We start from the raw sequence: 17,837 nt of genomic DNA, 5'->3' as shown, positions 1-17,837 counted from the left end.
TGGTTGACACTTTTGAGTTCTATGTAGCATTTGGCTTGCAGACAGTCATTTTGCTTGGCTTCAGGACACCACCAGTTTGGTTTAAAATACTCTTCTAAAACATATAGGTGCCAAAAGGATTATTTGAAGCAATACCATAGAAGAACCACCTTTGGTTCCCTCAGGAACTTATAACAGGCTTCAATCAGTGGAGAGGTGTGAAAGAGAGAAAGTTATTATGGAAACTATGGTCAATGGAAAGTGATCACATGATACAGATAGCATTAATCCAAAGAACTCTTGTGCCATTTATTTTACTTTAAAACACAAGTAATTTTATCATTATTTTACTGTTTCAGTGGTTCTCAGTCCTGGTTTGGAGTACTGCTGCTCTAAATGTTATAGTGTTTTACCTGCTCTAACACACCCAGTCAACCTCAGGAAAGTATTTTTTTACAACCACTTATTTTTTCAAAACTTCATACACAAATACCAAAATTCTTTCTTATGGTTTATTAAAGTTTTGTATATTGTATAACAGCATAGGACTAACTGTGCTTTGTAATGAAACTTGCTTATGTAATGTAACAATAATACAGTGCTTACTAAGAGATTTGAAATTCATGTGTATAGGGTGATTGTTACATAAACTTTTTGCAAAAGAGTTTTTCCTTTGGTAATTGAATAAAGGTTCAGAAAGAAGAAGAAGAAATATACTGCTGTTTTCTCACTAGCCACATGTTTGGATTGGAGTCATCACACGACTAATGCCAATATTAATAACCTAACATGGAGCAGTCTTACAAGGCCAGACATAAGAAAACATTTAAGGACATACATAAGAAACCTTGGGCTAAACGTAAGTGGGAACAAACTGTATGTGAAATTTCTAAAACAAACCTACACCGTTTGATAGCAGAGCTCAAAGCTGGGAGGCAAGGATAGCGTGCTTGTCAACATCATCTGATGAACAACAAGCCTGTCATTAGCCCATGGATATAATATTACTTAGCATGGCTGAAAAATCCCCCCAGCAAACTCCGCTTAATCATATGGATGTTGAATCATATACGGAGATCACATTACATGCAATACAAAGGAAAAAATATTCCTGCTTGTTTCTTGCTTGTTTGTGTTATCGATTGTGCTACCCTTGTTTGCAGCAGATTTGGCAGCAATCCGACACCAAAAGTTTAACAGGTTTTCCTTCTGTCCTGTATTTATGTTACAAAATCACATCCGGCCCAGCAAGACAAACCATAGAGGTGACTGCCACAAGCAGACCTGAAATGGATGCTGTTTTATTGGGGATTTCTCAGAAATGAGTATCCCTATTTTATCATTGACTGTAAGTGTGCAATATCTTAGATTATTGACCTGTCTTTTTTGGTGATTTTTATGTACAAATTGTGTGTGTGCATGTGTGTGTGCGTGCGTGCGTGTGCATGCTCCTGTGGATTGAGCTTTCATTGAGCACTTAGCTCCTACTGCTAATGTAAGTGCTAACTGTGTAGCTCACTTACATACGTCTCACCTGGTAATCCATTTTCAGTGGGCTCTCATATGAAGTGCCATTGTGTGTGTGTGTTTTTGTGTTTTTGTGTGTGTGTGTGTGTGTGTGTGTGTGTGTGTGTGTGTGTGTGTGTGTGTCTTTGATAGAGGTCTTCTGCCTATTGAAGCTGCCTGTGAATTTGACCAATCACACCCACACTATATGGTTTTAGGAGCACCAATCCTATCTATCTATACATATTCATCATCCACTTACAATTTCTCAGACCTGGTTGGAGTTACTGCAACAACAGCAATACAAGAGAGGATTAATTAACAACTGTCTATCCAGGGCATTAAATAGTACATGCCTTTCTGCTAATTCTTACTTCCCCTATATCAAATACTAGAACAGCTGGCATGACCTAACATCTGTTTAGGGATTGCCCCAGTAAAAACAGCCTCTGTTAGAATGCTGCAGCTGTGGTATCTGATGCCATGGGTTTTTATCTTACAACTTCATCCACCCATTTCCTTAAGTCATGATACTCTACTGAGGGTGTCCATCTTGTAGCAGCAAAGAATAATATACTACATGCTGCACATTATCTATTCCTGTTTGACTGTAACTGAAGTCATGAATTTCAGATAAATACATTGTTGCTTTTCATGAGAGCTATTAATCTACAGGAAGTAATTAACAAAACTATGAGAACACAGATTAATATGAAGGCTTTTTTTTTTTACCTAAATTTACCTATCCATGCTCTACCCACAAATGAGGTTTGACAAGTTGTGAGCGTGGACAAAACATCTTAACTTAATGGATGAATATTAGAGTGACTTTCCAGTTTAAAATGCTGCATTATCAGACTGTGCTGGACTGTATTGTAGCAAATCAAAGGTAGGCAGGTTGAAAAACAGCAAATTTACCTCTTTACTAATACTAGTGTCATTACATGACACATAAACTACACATTATTACTATACACACATAAAATACATAATACTTGAAATGACTACTGCATTCTAAACGTGGATAACCCTAACCCTAACCTTCTGTAAACCTCACCCATTTGTATTATCCTTATGCAATCCAGTGTGCACCCTGCTTGTTAAATATCTGTCCTTCTCTTTCACCATATGCACTAAATCACTATGCCCACTGGGAAATCATCTTACCATCCTGAAGTGTTTTATCTCCTCATTCTTCAAATTACACACAGAGTAGATGGCCATCAGGCCAGGCTGGGGGACATGTGCAACTGCATGGCATTCGCTTGCACCATTATTCCTCAGGGTAAAAAAATATGCTCCTCCCTTGCTCTAATGGCATTACAGCAGGCGGGAGACTTCGGGTGAGAGAGGCTTCTTAACCCTCACATTTTAAGGAGCAGACGTCAAGCTCACAGCCTTAATCCTTCCATAGTGCTCTGGATTAGGCCGTGGTCTTATCACAGGCTCTTATATGGAGGGCCACTTTGTCGTCTTCTTTTCATCCCCTCCGTAATGATCCTCACTAGCAGCTTACAGACTCATTATTTTTATCATGCTAGTTTTTGTATGAGCAATAGGGGGGCTGTGATTCAGCCTCTATCAAAGAAGACTCTGGAACCTTTCCTACAGTATCGACTAATCCTAACTCCCTTCCACTGTGCAGGCCATTTGCTGTCCAGTTACAGGGGTGTTCCCCACATTTCTGGGCCCTGTGTAAATGTAAACTCTGTGGGCCCCTTTCCCACTGATGGGAGGTCTTCACTATTTTTATGGAAATGTCACTCCCAGCCTATTTTGCCAATATTAATTTTGTTATGACTTACAAATGTAAAATTGTACATCGAAGCAGACTTTTAAGTTCAGTGGCCTCTTAAAATTTCTTATATGAATTGTGCCATTTAATTTCAAATGAAGCACTTATGTTCACTCCTGAACTTACACTCTAAAAAGTAAAGGGGCCAAACAGCCTTCTTTGGATCGACACCACACCTTTCTTTAAAGAACCATTTTTGCAAATGAGGTGTATAAGTGTGATGAATCTTTTTAAAGTACCTTCCAACAGTGTAATGTCCTATACCTGCTAATGTTATTTGTCCAAGCCAAGAATCATTTAGGAAGCTTTGTTTTAAGGGTTTAGGTAAAATGATCTTTTTGAGGATTTAACATAAGATTTAAGATGTTTTCTGTAGACAGCCAGTGGCCTCTTGAGGACCCCCACCACCTTGGGGTCCTCGGGAGTCGGTTCTTCTATTCCCCCAGCTGTGATGCCCCTGTCCAGATAACATTTGTCTTAGTTGCTTTTTTCTTTACTAACTTGATTTCATAGCATCCCCTCAGTGGCCCTGTGTAATCCGCAAGTGACACAAGAGCTTGTTGTTCTCCCTGTTAACTTGTTTGCGAGCCTCAGGTTGAAGGCAGTGCAAGCTTAGCTGTCACACTGGATAAAAGACACTGTTTGGGGAGCTCTATCACTAAGGTGACTGACAGGTTGACTCCTTCTTACTGCTGCAGCTACAAAGGCTTGAATCTTCCCAAATCAAAGTCTTTTTACCTTCTCTCTTTTGTGTCAACGTTGTGTCTTTTTGCCCATGGAAAATATTTGTTTTCATTCTACCCTTTTTTATTAATGCTCTAAAAGGCACCTATGAATAAAGTATATTTCAGAGTTATCATACCAGCGTCTGAGTCACTCTAGGATTAATGTCCATATATATGCATTAAAATAAGCAGAGGCTTTAATTCAGTAGAATCATTTCAATGTTTAGGTATAGCTGCTCAGCACTGTCTTTCTATCATCTCCCTCTCTCTGTCATCCTTTCTTATTTCTGTTTTCACTTCTTCAGAGGAACTGAAGCATCTCAAGGCAAGTTCTGTCCCCATGTTTTACAATGTCTCTAGCTATAAATTAGATCATTTGAATGTTCGAGTTATTTATTTTTTTTTAAATAGAAGGCATTATGTTTGTGTGTGTATGTGAGCTTGAATAACTGAAAAACTAGAGTACAGAGTTTTGATTCTGTGACTTTATGCGGCAGTTATTTCTGAAGCAGTGCGTGAGAGAGTGTGCAACTATCTTATTAGGTTTGGGTTTGCATTAAAGGGTCCATATGCTACATTTTTACTGTATTTCATTGTTTACCCTGAAGTCCACTAATAAAGTTTACCAAAAACAGTTGTAATTCATTTTGACAGGACTATTTTCCAACCTCTCTTCATCCATTATAATTAAACAGGCTGTTTTTTGTTAGTGTGTGTTATATAGAGGTGTACACAATAATGAAAACACCACATGAAATACTCCATATATGTGCACTTTAATTTAAAATTAATGTAGTCCATCTGTTGCTGAACAATTTATCAGCCATCCTTCACCTTATCCATGATTGGCATAGCACAACAGTAATACCAACACAATAGTGACATGTTAGTGTGTGGTGGTACAAGTGTATTGGGGCAGCAATGTCACTGTTTCTGTTTTAGTTCATCCCAAAGGTTTGAGGTCAGGGCTCTGTGACCAACTATTCCCACAAAGTTGGAAGCATACAATTGTCCAAAATGTCTTGGTATGCTGAAGTATTAAGATTTTCCTTTTCTGGAACTGAGGGGCCAAGGCCAACTCCTGGACCCTATAGCATTATCCCTCCTCCACCCAACTTTATACTTGGCACAATGCAGTCAGGCAGGTAATGTTCTTCTGGCGTTTGTCAAACCCAGACTCCATCAGACTGCAAGATAGAGAAGTGTGATTTGTCACTCTACAGAACACGTTTCCAGTGCTCCAGAGTCCAGTGGCAGCATGCTTTACACCACTCCCTCTCAATGCTTGTTGCTTTCAGAGACAATTTGGAACTCTTTAGTGACTGAGGATGGGCACTGAGCACTTCAGCACTTGCTGGCCCCACTCTGTGAGTTTGCGTAGTCTACCGCTTCGTGGCTACGCTGTTGTTGCTGCTAGGTGCTTCCATTTAACAATAATAGCACATACAGTTGACAGGGGCAGATCTAGCAGAGAGGAAATTTCACAAACTGATCTGTGACAAAGGTGGGATCCTATGACTGTGCCATGTTTGAAGTCACTGAGCTCATCAGTATGACCTAATCTACTATCAGTGTTTGTCTATCGAGACTGCAAGGCTATGTGCTCAGTTTTATTAACCTTCTAGCAGTAGGTGTGGCTGAAACACCTAAACTCAATAATCAGGAAGGGTGTCCCAATACTTTTGTCCATATGTACTTACTTCTTGTTGGTACACTGTGGATGTACAGTTTGTGACTGTAGTCCATGCATAATTTATGTTAGCCCTTTATCAACTGTCAGTTTCTGACCACATGACTACTGTTGGTTTTATGTTTTGGTTGGCATACTGTTCTCACCCCAGCAGTGGCACTGATGTGTAATAAAAACATTACCATTACCACTACCAGCAACATACACAATAATATCCCGCTACCATGTTGGTACCACTACTATGTTGAGAATGGTTCAGCTGTTCCTCAGCGAGACCATCCGTCACTCCTCACTCCATACACTGTCAGGATGGGGGTCCACAGTGATCTTTCACATTGTGTCAGTGGTGGGTCTCAAGCTACCACTATCTCTCCTCATCAAAACCCAGTAAGTTCGTAATAAGCCTCTTGGTTCCAGGTGACCACAGGATGAGGTATGGGCTCTGTGCTGACGTGAGCCGTCTGTCCAGATCAGACACTATTTTCCAGTCTGCCTCCACTCTCAAGAATCCTTCCTTTACTGCTGATTAGGGCTTCCCTGGTGCCTGTTTTTTCTTCCCAAATGCAATAGACCACAGCATTTTATTGGTTGCCCTATTCTTGCACTTGCACTTCTTCTCCAGTGTGGCTGCCAGCACTCTGAGGACCTGGACGAGTCTCCAGGTATATCTCATTTGTATGTGAGCAACCCGGCCTCCTGTCAGGTACCTCTTTCTTCACACAGCTTGCAGTTAGGGATGTCTGCTAGGTTAATCTATGGGATTAACTGGTTTTGGGAGGGTATCATAAACCGAGCTCAGAAGGAACTGGAGCTGAACTAGTGGATTTTTTCAGATGTCTGCTCTGGTCAGTGTTCAACTGTCTGTCTGCCACCTAGTCCATGCACTGGACTTTCCCACTTTATACTCCTTTACTAGAGGTGGTATAGACAGTTTTATGTAATGTCCTAGACTTGCAAAGAATAGTGGCATCCCATGACACTTGTATATTAGGTGTACTTGATAAAATGTTAGTGAGTATTTCTTGAGATGTTTCCATTATTTTGTAGGCGTCTTGTGTGTAAATGTATTGTGTCTTGTTCAAAAAGCAATCCAGGCTGAAATACGTCTTACAACTTAAATGTGAGTTGAAATACTTCTTAAAACTTAAATGTGAATGGGTGGGTCTAAACTGCTGATATAAGAAAATGCATTTTCTTGACATCACAAAAATTTAACGTAATTCAAAACAGAACATGTTTGCAGCTCAATTTCCATATATGGACTGTATGATTTTCCGTGACATGGGTCCTTTAAAGTCTGCTTTCTAATTCCAGTAAGTTCCCCATTTTTCAGGTTTTTTTTTTTGCATTCTGTGATTAGGCTCTTCTGTGACTTGTGTTTTTATTTGCGTGAGTGTGAATAATAGAATATTTCTGTGCATTGATGTTATCACGGTGGCTGTGAGTCTATGAGCTGCCTGTGCTGTGAGTATTTGATACTGTCAGCAAACACTTGCTGTGATCTTGCTGAGGAAATATAGGGTCTCTCTGATAGGTTACCTCCTCCTTTTTTCTCTCTGGGCTAGCTCTATACTATTTACTGAAGGAAACAGTAAAAATAAACTCAATGAGTTTCAGTGGGCCTTCATCTCCTTTAATTTGTATGCTAAATTGTTAGTAAACAACAAAAGTTAAACAGCACTGCAAGGGCATTGTATACCCTCATGCTTTATCTGTGTTATTCTGAGCCATAGTGACACAGGTAGATTGACCGTTTACCAGTGTAGAGGACAGACAAATAAAGCCATCTAAAACTAAATGTGACATGGACTATAATTCATACTGCCTGCAGGCTCAGGTGTGTGCTTACTGTCAAAATGTAAGTAAAGTAAGGCTGATGTTCAGAACAAGAACAGCTGTAATTTGCACTGTTGGAAAGACTTGCAATGCTGCTTTTAAGTGAGAGAAAGAGAGGGTGAGGCTACTGAATCTGAAGAGATTTTCCACCTCTCCTACACATGCATAGAGCACAGTTTAACAGCTATAATAGTGTTGAAGACTGTTCAAAAACATCTTATGATGAACTTTTTAATACTTTGACCTGGCCTGACATATCTTCAACCAACAGTAGATGGCAGTGTTGTACCCAAGCTTTACATGGCTTGCTCTTTGAGGCTCAGAGTCAATTTGATCTGCTCTTAGTGTGGCACTTGCAGCCTTTTTGGGTTTATTCTTTTCGACAGCTGCAAGAGAGGTCGGAGCTTGGGATGGAGCTTTTTAGTTGCTGTTATTTTAAAGATAACATAATTTACATATAGATTTTTTTTTCTCAAATGCTTGGCTTTAAAAGAAATCTGTACAAATTTTGTGTCAGTCAAACACAAGTTTGTTATAATTATAGGCCAATTACAGACAGATTTATTGAATTGTGATCACATGACTGTAAGGCAATTAGTCTTTCATGTAAAAGGAATTCATCAGTATGTAGAACCTCTGCGTCATTGCATCCCATTTATCATGGCGTATTTTGAATTAGCTCTGAATTTGTTGAAAGATTAGATCTGGCTAATGTGTCAATAGCTAACAAATCACACTACACATCAAATAATTAATTGTCACTTAATTTGCAATTAGTGTGAAGCATGTAGGCCTAAATTCAAACCTTGAATTTGATCTAAATTTTGGCCCAATCACAATTTATTGCCCATTAAGTGATTCAGACTTGATCTTGGTTTCATTTATAAGATGTACGAGTATTTTCCGTAACCCTGCTTGATCTGTATGATTACACTTGGTAAATACATCTTTTTAGCCTTGTGTTAGCAGCAGCCATGCCAAATTTCTTTACAGCAGGTTTTTATATAGCACTGAGTGGTTCCCCTTGACTGTTGGCAAACAATAATGAATGACGCACAACAGTGCATATTAATGCTTCTATGGGGAGGCAGCTGCACACCGCTCACCCTGATAATGACCTCTGGGTTATTGCCATGCTGATTAGGGAAAATAAGGCCAGCTTCTTTATTAAATACAACCAAAACCATCTCTGGATATTTGAAACACTCAGAAGTCAGATTAATACAGCTGTCTTTTCAAACTGAAAAGAATATGTCTACCACTGTATCAATTACACTTACATTACATGTTAGAAAGCACAATGAACACCAACTTATGGTCACTGTCATATATAAACCTTGTGTCTCCATTTTTTGGCTTTATTATTTTTTCTTCCAACATTTGAAAAGGGTAGTTGTGTCAGCATTTTATGATGAATTGACCAATAGAAAAATCCAAAATTACCTAGAATAAAACCTTACAACATTACCATGAACTAATGTACAGTATTTTTATTCTTCTATAAAGTTTCCTTTTCAGAGATAAGTTTGTTATGTTTTTATATGCTCTACATCATTTTGTACTGCTCTTTTCACAGCATTGAGTTGGCAAAATTCTACACTTATTTGAAGCATTCACACTCCTCAGGTGAAGTTCTTGCACTTGCTCCCCTGAGCCACTGTTCCATATTCACATGCAGTATTGTGATCTTAACAAAAAGCCCTACAAAAAGCATTTGTGTCATTGGTCCAGGATCAGTTTAAAAACAGCATGCAGTGGTACCCAGGCTGCCAAGAGGCCATACATTTTTAATTTGTCATGCTGGGCAAATGCAAAGGGAGTGATGAGCGCTTTGATTTACAGCATCCTAGTCTTTTCGCTCTGGTCTGTCTGTCTGAGCAGTGTGCGCAGACGCATATAGTTCCTTTCATAGGCTCTTTACCAGCCTAGGGACATGATTCATAGCTGGTGGTTGTGAGGACAAACAGACGGACACTACACCATTTAGCTGCCTTTGCTGGTGGATGGATACTGTGCTTCAGACTATGAGTCGTGCAATTCACAATTTGTTTTTGTGGGTATAGTAGTGGTTTCTTTGATTAAGGCAACATTGTATCATCACAAATGTTTGTTAATGCAATACCATTTTATTTGCAGTGTATGTGAAGCAACAAATGCCAGACTTGCAATCGTATTTCACTGTAAATGAATCATTCCTCACATGTAGGCCATGCAGGACTGAATAATTCACCAAGCCATTGTAGGTTGGTTTTAAACCAAACAGTGTCAGCAGTTTTATGTTTAATCTTTGGTTGGCAAAGGTACTCAGGTACTTATTTAGAAGTCCAGAAATTATTTCTTATTATGAAGACAATGACTATAAGTCAAATATTACACAATTCTGTAAGATACACTCCATAAAAAATCCTAAATGGTTCTAAATGGTTTTTGACTTGGATGTACAGTGGGTTGCAAAAGAAAATCTAGGATTTTTTCATTCAAACCTGGGGATAAACAACAGGAAAAAATAGAATTTTGAAAAAAGAAAAAAATTATAAGTAAACTGAAAAAGAACTATTAAAGGTTCTTATCAAATGCAAATAAAAATTCTGAAATTCATGTTAAAATTTCAAAGATTCCACTTTTTACCCAAATTGTTACATTGATAATATAATATATAGTGAAAACAATGCAAAATAGAAAAATAGGAGCATTTTCACTAGTGGTCTCAGACTTTTGGACTTCATTGTGAGGTTCTATGAAATATCTATTCTATCTGGTATATTCTATCTGGTATAGAACCTTTACATTATGTGAAGATTCTTCACATTTCAAAAAGGTTCTTAAAACTTGAACATCTCATTTACAAAATGAGTTCTGTAAAGAATAGTCCACTGAAAGTTTCTTTAGAGAACCAAAATTGTTATTTTATGGCATCACTCCAAAGAACCCTTTTCGGCTCCTTTTTTTAATGAGTGTATGGTGAACCAGGATTAAGGTGTCCGGCTAATAGACAAAAGTATACACTCTCTTCAAAAACATTTCTTAGTTTGAGCAAGTTGACTATGAGGGCCAAATATAGCCAGATGATTTGGCTTTTCATTGCAGATGTTATAAACATAATTGTAACTTGTCCATTTTACAGTTAGTTTACAGTTTCAGACTGCTTACAGCATTTACAATATTGTAGTGCTCACTGCTATTAAAAGAGACACTGGTTTTGCACAAGTCGTGGTGCTTTATTTTTGGGCTGTTGTTGGCCACAGTTACGCTGTACATAAGAAGTATTTTTCTCAATCTCTTACCTCATACACACACACACACACACAAACACATAAGTACACACCCCCCAGGGAGGTTCCTAGCCCCACCCTCTACAGTAAGAGTCCATAGCAAAATGAACCAAGTGCAATAAAAGCTAGAGAACACATAACCCAAAACTAACATACCAAAACATTTCTTGAACACACTCTAATATCATATTGCTTTAAGTGTTTTTTTTCTTGTTCTCCAGGACCAAGCCACCAGCCAAGTCACACACTGTGTTCAGCTCTGATGCCACCCTGTAACCCACACAGTGTCCACTGCCACAACACAACCCCCTTCTCCCCCCAGGGCATGAGCCAGAGTCACTCTTTAGAGGGGTGTTGCTTGTCTCCAGGTGGTCCACACTTTGCTTCTCCGGTTTATCCGTCCTTATCCAGGCTCAACAAGGCTCAAGACACTGCGGCTCCCTTTGTGTGACTCCCCTGCTGTGATTGGGAGGTGGGAGAATTATGCCTTTGTGCTGTGTGTTTTAGGCAGAGCTGAAGAGAGCTCTGCAGTGAGGGGAATGGTAATAGAGGAAGAGACAATACAGCCACTCGCCTGTGGCCAAGCACAACTGCCTCCCAGCAAGCCTTCCTGCAGGAGAACAGAAGAACAGAGTGTGCTGATATGTCTAAGACTGGGAGACTCAAGGAGAACGAGAGACTGAGGGAAGACTCACAGAGAAAAAAGAGTGAAAGAGAAAAAGGTCCATCTATACAACACACAGTACAGTATACAGCATGTACAACTGTGGGGAGGTATCTAAAAGTTTAAGTGAAAGGGTTCTATATAGTACCAAAAAGTTCTATGACGGGTGCTATATAGAACAATTTTTAAAAGTGTGCTTGTTTCATTTTACTTGGTCCAAATGGATTTTTCCTGTTTTATTTTGATATTACAAATATTCTAATATTTTCTGTAGACTCTAAACTGTAAATGACTATCAATCAATCAACCTTTATTTAATCTCGGAGAACATTGAGGGTGCCCCTCATTTACAATGTTGCCGAGTTAATATAGAGCAAGGGATTGATAATGTGTAAGAACATATCAAATAATACAAGTCAATTTAATAAATGAAGACTCAGATTGGGTAAGTATAAAAAGTGAAACATTAGTAATAAAAATACATAAAAATATAAAAAATAATAAAACTAATTTAAACATACATAAAATGTAAAGGTTAATAAAATCAAATCAAAATAAAACGAGGAAGATATAAAAAATACTCAAACAAATGTATTAGAATGACAAATAATAATAAAATAATAATTAATATAAGAGTCAGAATATGAATAATAATGGATAAAATAACAAATAAATAATAAAATAATGAAAATAAGATAAAAATGGTAAAAAAAAATCAGATAAAACAGGTGCAGGCAGAGTGGAGGTGGATAGAGAGTAGAAGTTTAAAATGACTAAGTGACGCCAGTGAGCTGAGCTTTAGTGTTTCCTGTAGTGAGTTCCAGCTCGCTGGTGCACTGTAACTAAAAGCAGATTTTCCCAGTTCAGTAAAAATCCTTGGTACCTGGCATGTGATGCAGTCACTGGAGCGAGTCTGATAAATACCATTATTTACAGATATCACTGAAGTAATATATTCTGGCATATAGCCGGAGAGTGTTTTATAAACAAAAAACCAGTATAACCAGTACAAATAAACCAGTGTGTTTCCCACTGTGTAGCTAGTGAGGGCCAACCAACTTTTTCATACAGTCTGCAGTGATGAGTGTTATAAGGGTCTCCAGTGATGAACCTCCAGTGTGGAGTGACAGACTGAGTCCAGCAGTTTGAGGGAACTGGCAGATGCGTGTTTGTAAATTACATCACCGTAGTCCATAACAGATAGTAAGGTTCCCTCAACAATTCTTTTTCTAGCATACACAGGGAAACAGGATTTATTTCTATGTAGATAACCAAGCTTCTGCCTACATTTGCTAACCAATTTATTAATATGGGGTTTAAAAGTGAGTTTATCATCCAGCCATATGCCAAGGTATTTATACTCTGTGACTCCCTCGATGTTGGATCCTGTCAGGGTAGTGATATTTACAGAATAAAATCATTATTAGTAGATCTGGAAAATAGCATGAACTTAGTTTTCTTAGCATTTAAAACCAGTTTGTGTTTACGCAAAGCAACCTGTAGAGTATTAAATGAGCATTGCAGTTTTCTTATTGCAGCATAAACAGAGTCAGCTGAACAGTATAAAACCGTATCATCTGCATACAGGTGTACTTTGCAGTCTGAGGCAGAGGCAGCAAGTTCATTAACATATATATTGAATAAAACTGGGCCCAAAATTGAACCTTGTGGTACTCCTTTGGATATACTCAAGAAATCTGATTTATAATTACTCAGTGCTACACATTGTTGTCTGTCTGAAATGTAATTTTGGGTTCATTTTAGTGCATTTGTATCAAAGCCAATCTTTTGTAAGTTCCTTAAAAGAAGAGTGTGATCAACTGTATCAAACGCTTTTGATAAATCAATAAAAATGGCAGCACAATGCTTCTTCCCATCTATGGCCAGATAGACATCATTTAAAACCAGTGTAGTAGCAGAGATGGTGCTGTGTCTTTCTCTAAAGCCAGACTGATAGTTAAACAGGACAGAATTTTTGTGTAGAAATGATTTAAGTTGACTGTTTATTAGAAGAATTTTAGCTAGACAAGACAATTTTGAGATTGGTTTCCTCCCACAGTCCAAAAACATGCGGTCAGGCTGACTGGACATGCTGAATTGCCCCTAGGTGTGAGTGTGTGTGTGACTGTGTATGTCTGTCTGCCCTGCGATGGACTGGCGACCTGTCCAGGGTGTATCCTGCCTTCCGCCCAATGACAGCTGGGATAGGCTCCAGCACCCCACCACGACCCAGAAGGATAAGTGGTTTAGATGATGTATGTATGTATGTATATGGCTGTGTGGTGTTTAACGTTTCTGATGATTGAATCACCTACTATGAGCGTGGGTGGAGGACTGTAGCGAGTCGGTCGAGGCTGAGGCGGGGATGGACGATGGGTTCGTTCCTCGGTAGCCAGCGGTGTCAGGAAACGAGGGGTCAGCGCGGCAGAATTCTGGTGCGGGGAACGGCGGTCCGGCTGTCCGTGTGGAAGCTGTGAGGGAGCTCGGCAAGGTGGCCGTGTGGAGGTGGATATGGTCTGGATAGGCAGCAGTTTGGCTGTCCGGCCGCTTCTGGCTGAGAGGTGGAGTGGCGGGCCCGTTGCACAGTGGGGTTTCCAGAAGGAGCAGGGGTGAGATTTATGGCTGGAGAGCTCACTCGGATGTTGTGTACTGATGATTGTTTGTCAGCAAAAGTGGCGTCTTCCAGCTCCTCCAACACAGAGAATCTGTTGCTCAGATGAACCTTTCGTGGAATCGGGTGGCGGGCGGAGCGCAAACCCCCACCTGCAACGGACCACGGCTCAGTCTGGCGCGGCGTAGAGCAGCACACCTCCCTGGCCTTGGGTTTAGCTCCTAGCCGAGGCCAGTGATCCTCGTCCTGGACAGCCGAAGCAGCAGTTCGAGGAAGACTACCGCCTAGCCCGATGCTGATCGCCTGCGTTGTAGCCAGCAAGGAGTCGAGGAGATCCTCATCGTCTTTGATATGGTAGAGCACAGAGATTCTTCCTTCCAGTTCACTAATCTTCTGGCTCAGCCGCGCACAGCCATCACATCCAGCTGGAGAGCTGAGGGGAGGCATGGCGCAAAAACAACTCGTAGATTTAAACTAAATAAAACCAAAAATTCGTAGTTTAGGGTAGTCAGTGCAGAGGCTCGGACGGATAAAAGATTTGACAGTTAAAACAAGGCTTAAAAAAGGTAAAAAACAAAAACTGTGTTGCCCAATTGGGCAAAGGCTAAAAGCTAGGCTAAAAACAAACCAGCTTAGCCGCTCTGCTCTCCCGCTCATAATATAGACAATATAAAAACTGATCATCAGAACCTTGTGGAGGCAACTGTAGCATAATTACAGTACCACACATAAAATGAACCATTTTCTGAGATGCAATCAACCATTTAAGCATTCAGATGATTCTTTAAGTTGTCATGAGTCTAATTATAGCCATTACCTTTACTGAAAAATCCCTGAAGAGTGCTTTTTTAAGAATGTGTCCTTACTTATAGAATCCTCCAGTAAGATCACCCATATGGTACACGTTGACTAACAGTTGACTATATAACCTGTATGAAAATTGCATGAAAAATCATCTGAACAAGGAACATTTTATTGACGTTCTTTCTTGCCTGAGACTATAGTTGGGCTAAACTAGGAGAAAGATCAGAAATCAGTCATGGCCAACTTCTTGGCCAAAGACAGCTGCTGATTGTGCACCAGCGCACTTGATTTATCAGTGAAAACAGAGTGCTAGCACATGTTGGACCAAAAAAAAAAAAGCAACATGGCCTCATGTGCAGTTATGAGCTTTGGAACTGAAAAATTGTTGCCGTGGAGCTGGTGATGGTGACATGATACAAGCAGTGCTATAAGTTAGAACATGAACCTGGCAGCAAGTGCTATGTAACAGCTTGACTGCTCTTAAAGCCTGGAGGAACACGACTGTCCTTGGCTACTAATTATATACAAATGACTTCTGAAGTGAACGGAACAATGGGTGGCCAAAGCCCTGTCTTTAATGGCTTGCAAATCACCAGGGTCCTCCATCTGAAGCCCCGCAGCCCACTAATGGCTGGAAGCTAGAGCGTGTGGATCGCATCTGGATCATTTCCATGACAATCGGAGGACCGCCGGAGCAGGAGGGGTCTCAGACACTTTAATGGTTGGTCAAAGGTGGAGAGTACAGGCACATAGGGGGATGTGTGCATTGACATCTGTCAGCGCTGGCCATGATTCCTTGATCTCTTTGACCAGAGCCTGCTGTATTATTAAAACAGCCCTTGGGTCACAGGATTAGGGAGGAGTGCAAGTCAGTCAAAGTGGACTCCCAGAATGCTTCACTGCAGGGTGGCACTGAACAGCTCAGTACTGTGGCAGTGCAGGAGGCCGAGGACATGGTAATTAGACCTGTCTGTCTCTCCATGAGTCATAATCAAAGATACTGAAAACCTCAATAAAGGTGCTAAGATGATCACATGATGTGCTTCAAACTCAATGTGCAGTAATTAAAGCAAAAGCATATGAAACGACTGTTTAACTGTGCTTGGAAAGGACAATAGAATGTGTAATGCATGTAGATACAAATACAATGACTGTTTATCTAGCATTATTCACATATTTTAAAAGCAGCTCAAAGTGTGGTACAAGTATTTTCAGAAAAATAGACAAACATTTTAATAAAGCATGATAAATGAATGAAAAAAAAGATTAAGATAAAACGTAGGAACTATTAAACTGGCAAAACTAAATTTGTAATACAAGAGGAACATGGATAAACAGATTTAAAAGAAAACCGGATAAAACTGCTTCACATCTTAATTGAATGAAATGACAAAAAAGAAGACAAAAATCTAAGCCATGGTCCGGTTTTTTAAAGCTTGTAAAAGAAATCGGATGTCTACAATGTATGCAGTCCCAAATTATAAAATTACAAATTATGATCCTTTACATTCCTATGTGAACTCTGCTGTAATATAAGTAAACATTTTAGACATTAGATGGGTTAAAACAATGGTGGGATTGCAACGGTGAAATTGGATATCAGGAACTCAGGAAGTTTGATATGTTGTATTTCATCTGAGCAGAGGATGAATGCCCCATTTTGTGTTTCCGTTAAATAGCTTGATAGTTATACCGCACTTTCCTACTCTAACAACACAGTACAATATTGTGCTAGGTCTAAAATCTGTCCCTTTTAGTCATATAGGCCATTTCATAGGGGTATGTAATTGTTTCTGCATAATTCCATTAGTCTCTCTTTTATTTAAACTACTCCATTTTATGTATCACGAGTATCATTATTCCACTTATGTGGAAGTAGGTGAATGGGACCCGTTAATAAAGAAACATACATTGATGCCTACCAGAACGAAACAGTTATACATTTAGTCGCCAGTTCATTAGGTACATCTACCTTGTACCTGCAATCACTGGCCATTGTATCAAAAAACACCATACACTGGCCACTTTATTGTCACATCTACCTTGTTGGTACACTTTGTAGGTATACTCTTAGGGACCTTAGTTCAATGTTTTCCATGCACAATGTGTTATCTGTTCTCTAGCACTTTATCAGTGGTCAGTTTCTGAGCACAGGACCACTGTTGGCTGGATACTTTTGTTGGCAAACTGCTCTACACCCAGCAGTGACAATGAAGAATTCCAGTAAAGATACTGTGCCTGATACACTACTTTCAACACAACGTACACCAACATGCTGTTATCACTGTGCTGTGCAGGGAATGGTCCACCACTAAAATAAACTGGAAATCTGGTCAGTTGGGGTCTTTGGTGATCCTGTCCACTGAAGGATGGGGTAGAGAGGGGCTGATAAATTGTTTGACAACAGATGGACTACAGCCAGTAACTGTAAACCTACACAGTGTACCTATATGGTAGGTGTCCCTGATAAAATGGCCAATAAGCATAGAAACAAGGTGTAATCAATTAAGTGTATATTAGTTATGCTTACTGAAGTAAGCTTAAATATCTTGACTCTTATTGATGTAATACACTTTACACTTCAGACTAATCTTCATAAGCTAAATGACTGCTGCTACTCAGCCGAGTGTGGCCGCCTTCACCACTGCTACTCTGCCCTACACACTGACTGAGCTTGGCTGCTTTCTCTGCTGATCTTCTGCTCTGCACGCTAACCAAGAGTGGCTGCTATCAGTGTGAGTCTGGCTGCTTTCGTCACTGCTGCTCTGCCCTGCTCGCCGACCGAGTGAGTCTGCTGCCACCACTACTACTTTGCCAAACACACTGACCAAATATGGCTGCTTTCAACACTGGTTTCAACTTTCTGTGCTGTTCTGAGCCCCTGTTCCGCCCATGGGTCCTGTTTTATATTAGGCTACTTCCAAATTGCATAAATTCAGTATTTTCTACTGCCTC

At 39.8% G+C, this 17,837-nt stretch overlaps 1 protein-coding gene across 1 annotated transcript in view; it reads left to right on the top strand.

The window, feature by feature from the left end:
* The window catches only part of chchd6a (coiled-coil-helix-coiled-coil-helix domain containing 6a), a 121,505-nt gene extending 109,676 nt beyond the window's left edge, over positions 1 to 11,829 (top strand). The window contains exon 8 of the mRNA XM_036590613.1: positions 11,025 to 11,829. Coding sequence (XP_036446506.1) covers positions 11,025 to 11,066 — 42 coding nt within the window. The 3' untranslated portion in view covers positions 11,067 to 11,829. The remainder of the gene's footprint in view (positions 1 to 11,024) is intronic.
* Positions 11,830 to 17,837: the final 6,008 nt, after the last annotated feature.

Source organism: Colossoma macropomum, unplaced genomic scaffold (genome assembly GCF_904425465.1).
Source record: "Colossoma macropomum unplaced genomic scaffold, Colossoma_macropomum, whole genome shotgun sequence".
Taxonomy (NCBI): domain Eukaryota; kingdom Metazoa; phylum Chordata; class Actinopteri; order Characiformes; family Serrasalmidae; genus Colossoma; species Colossoma macropomum.
Note: the sequence above shows the minus strand (reverse complement) of the source record. Positions and strands in the feature narration are given on the sequence as shown.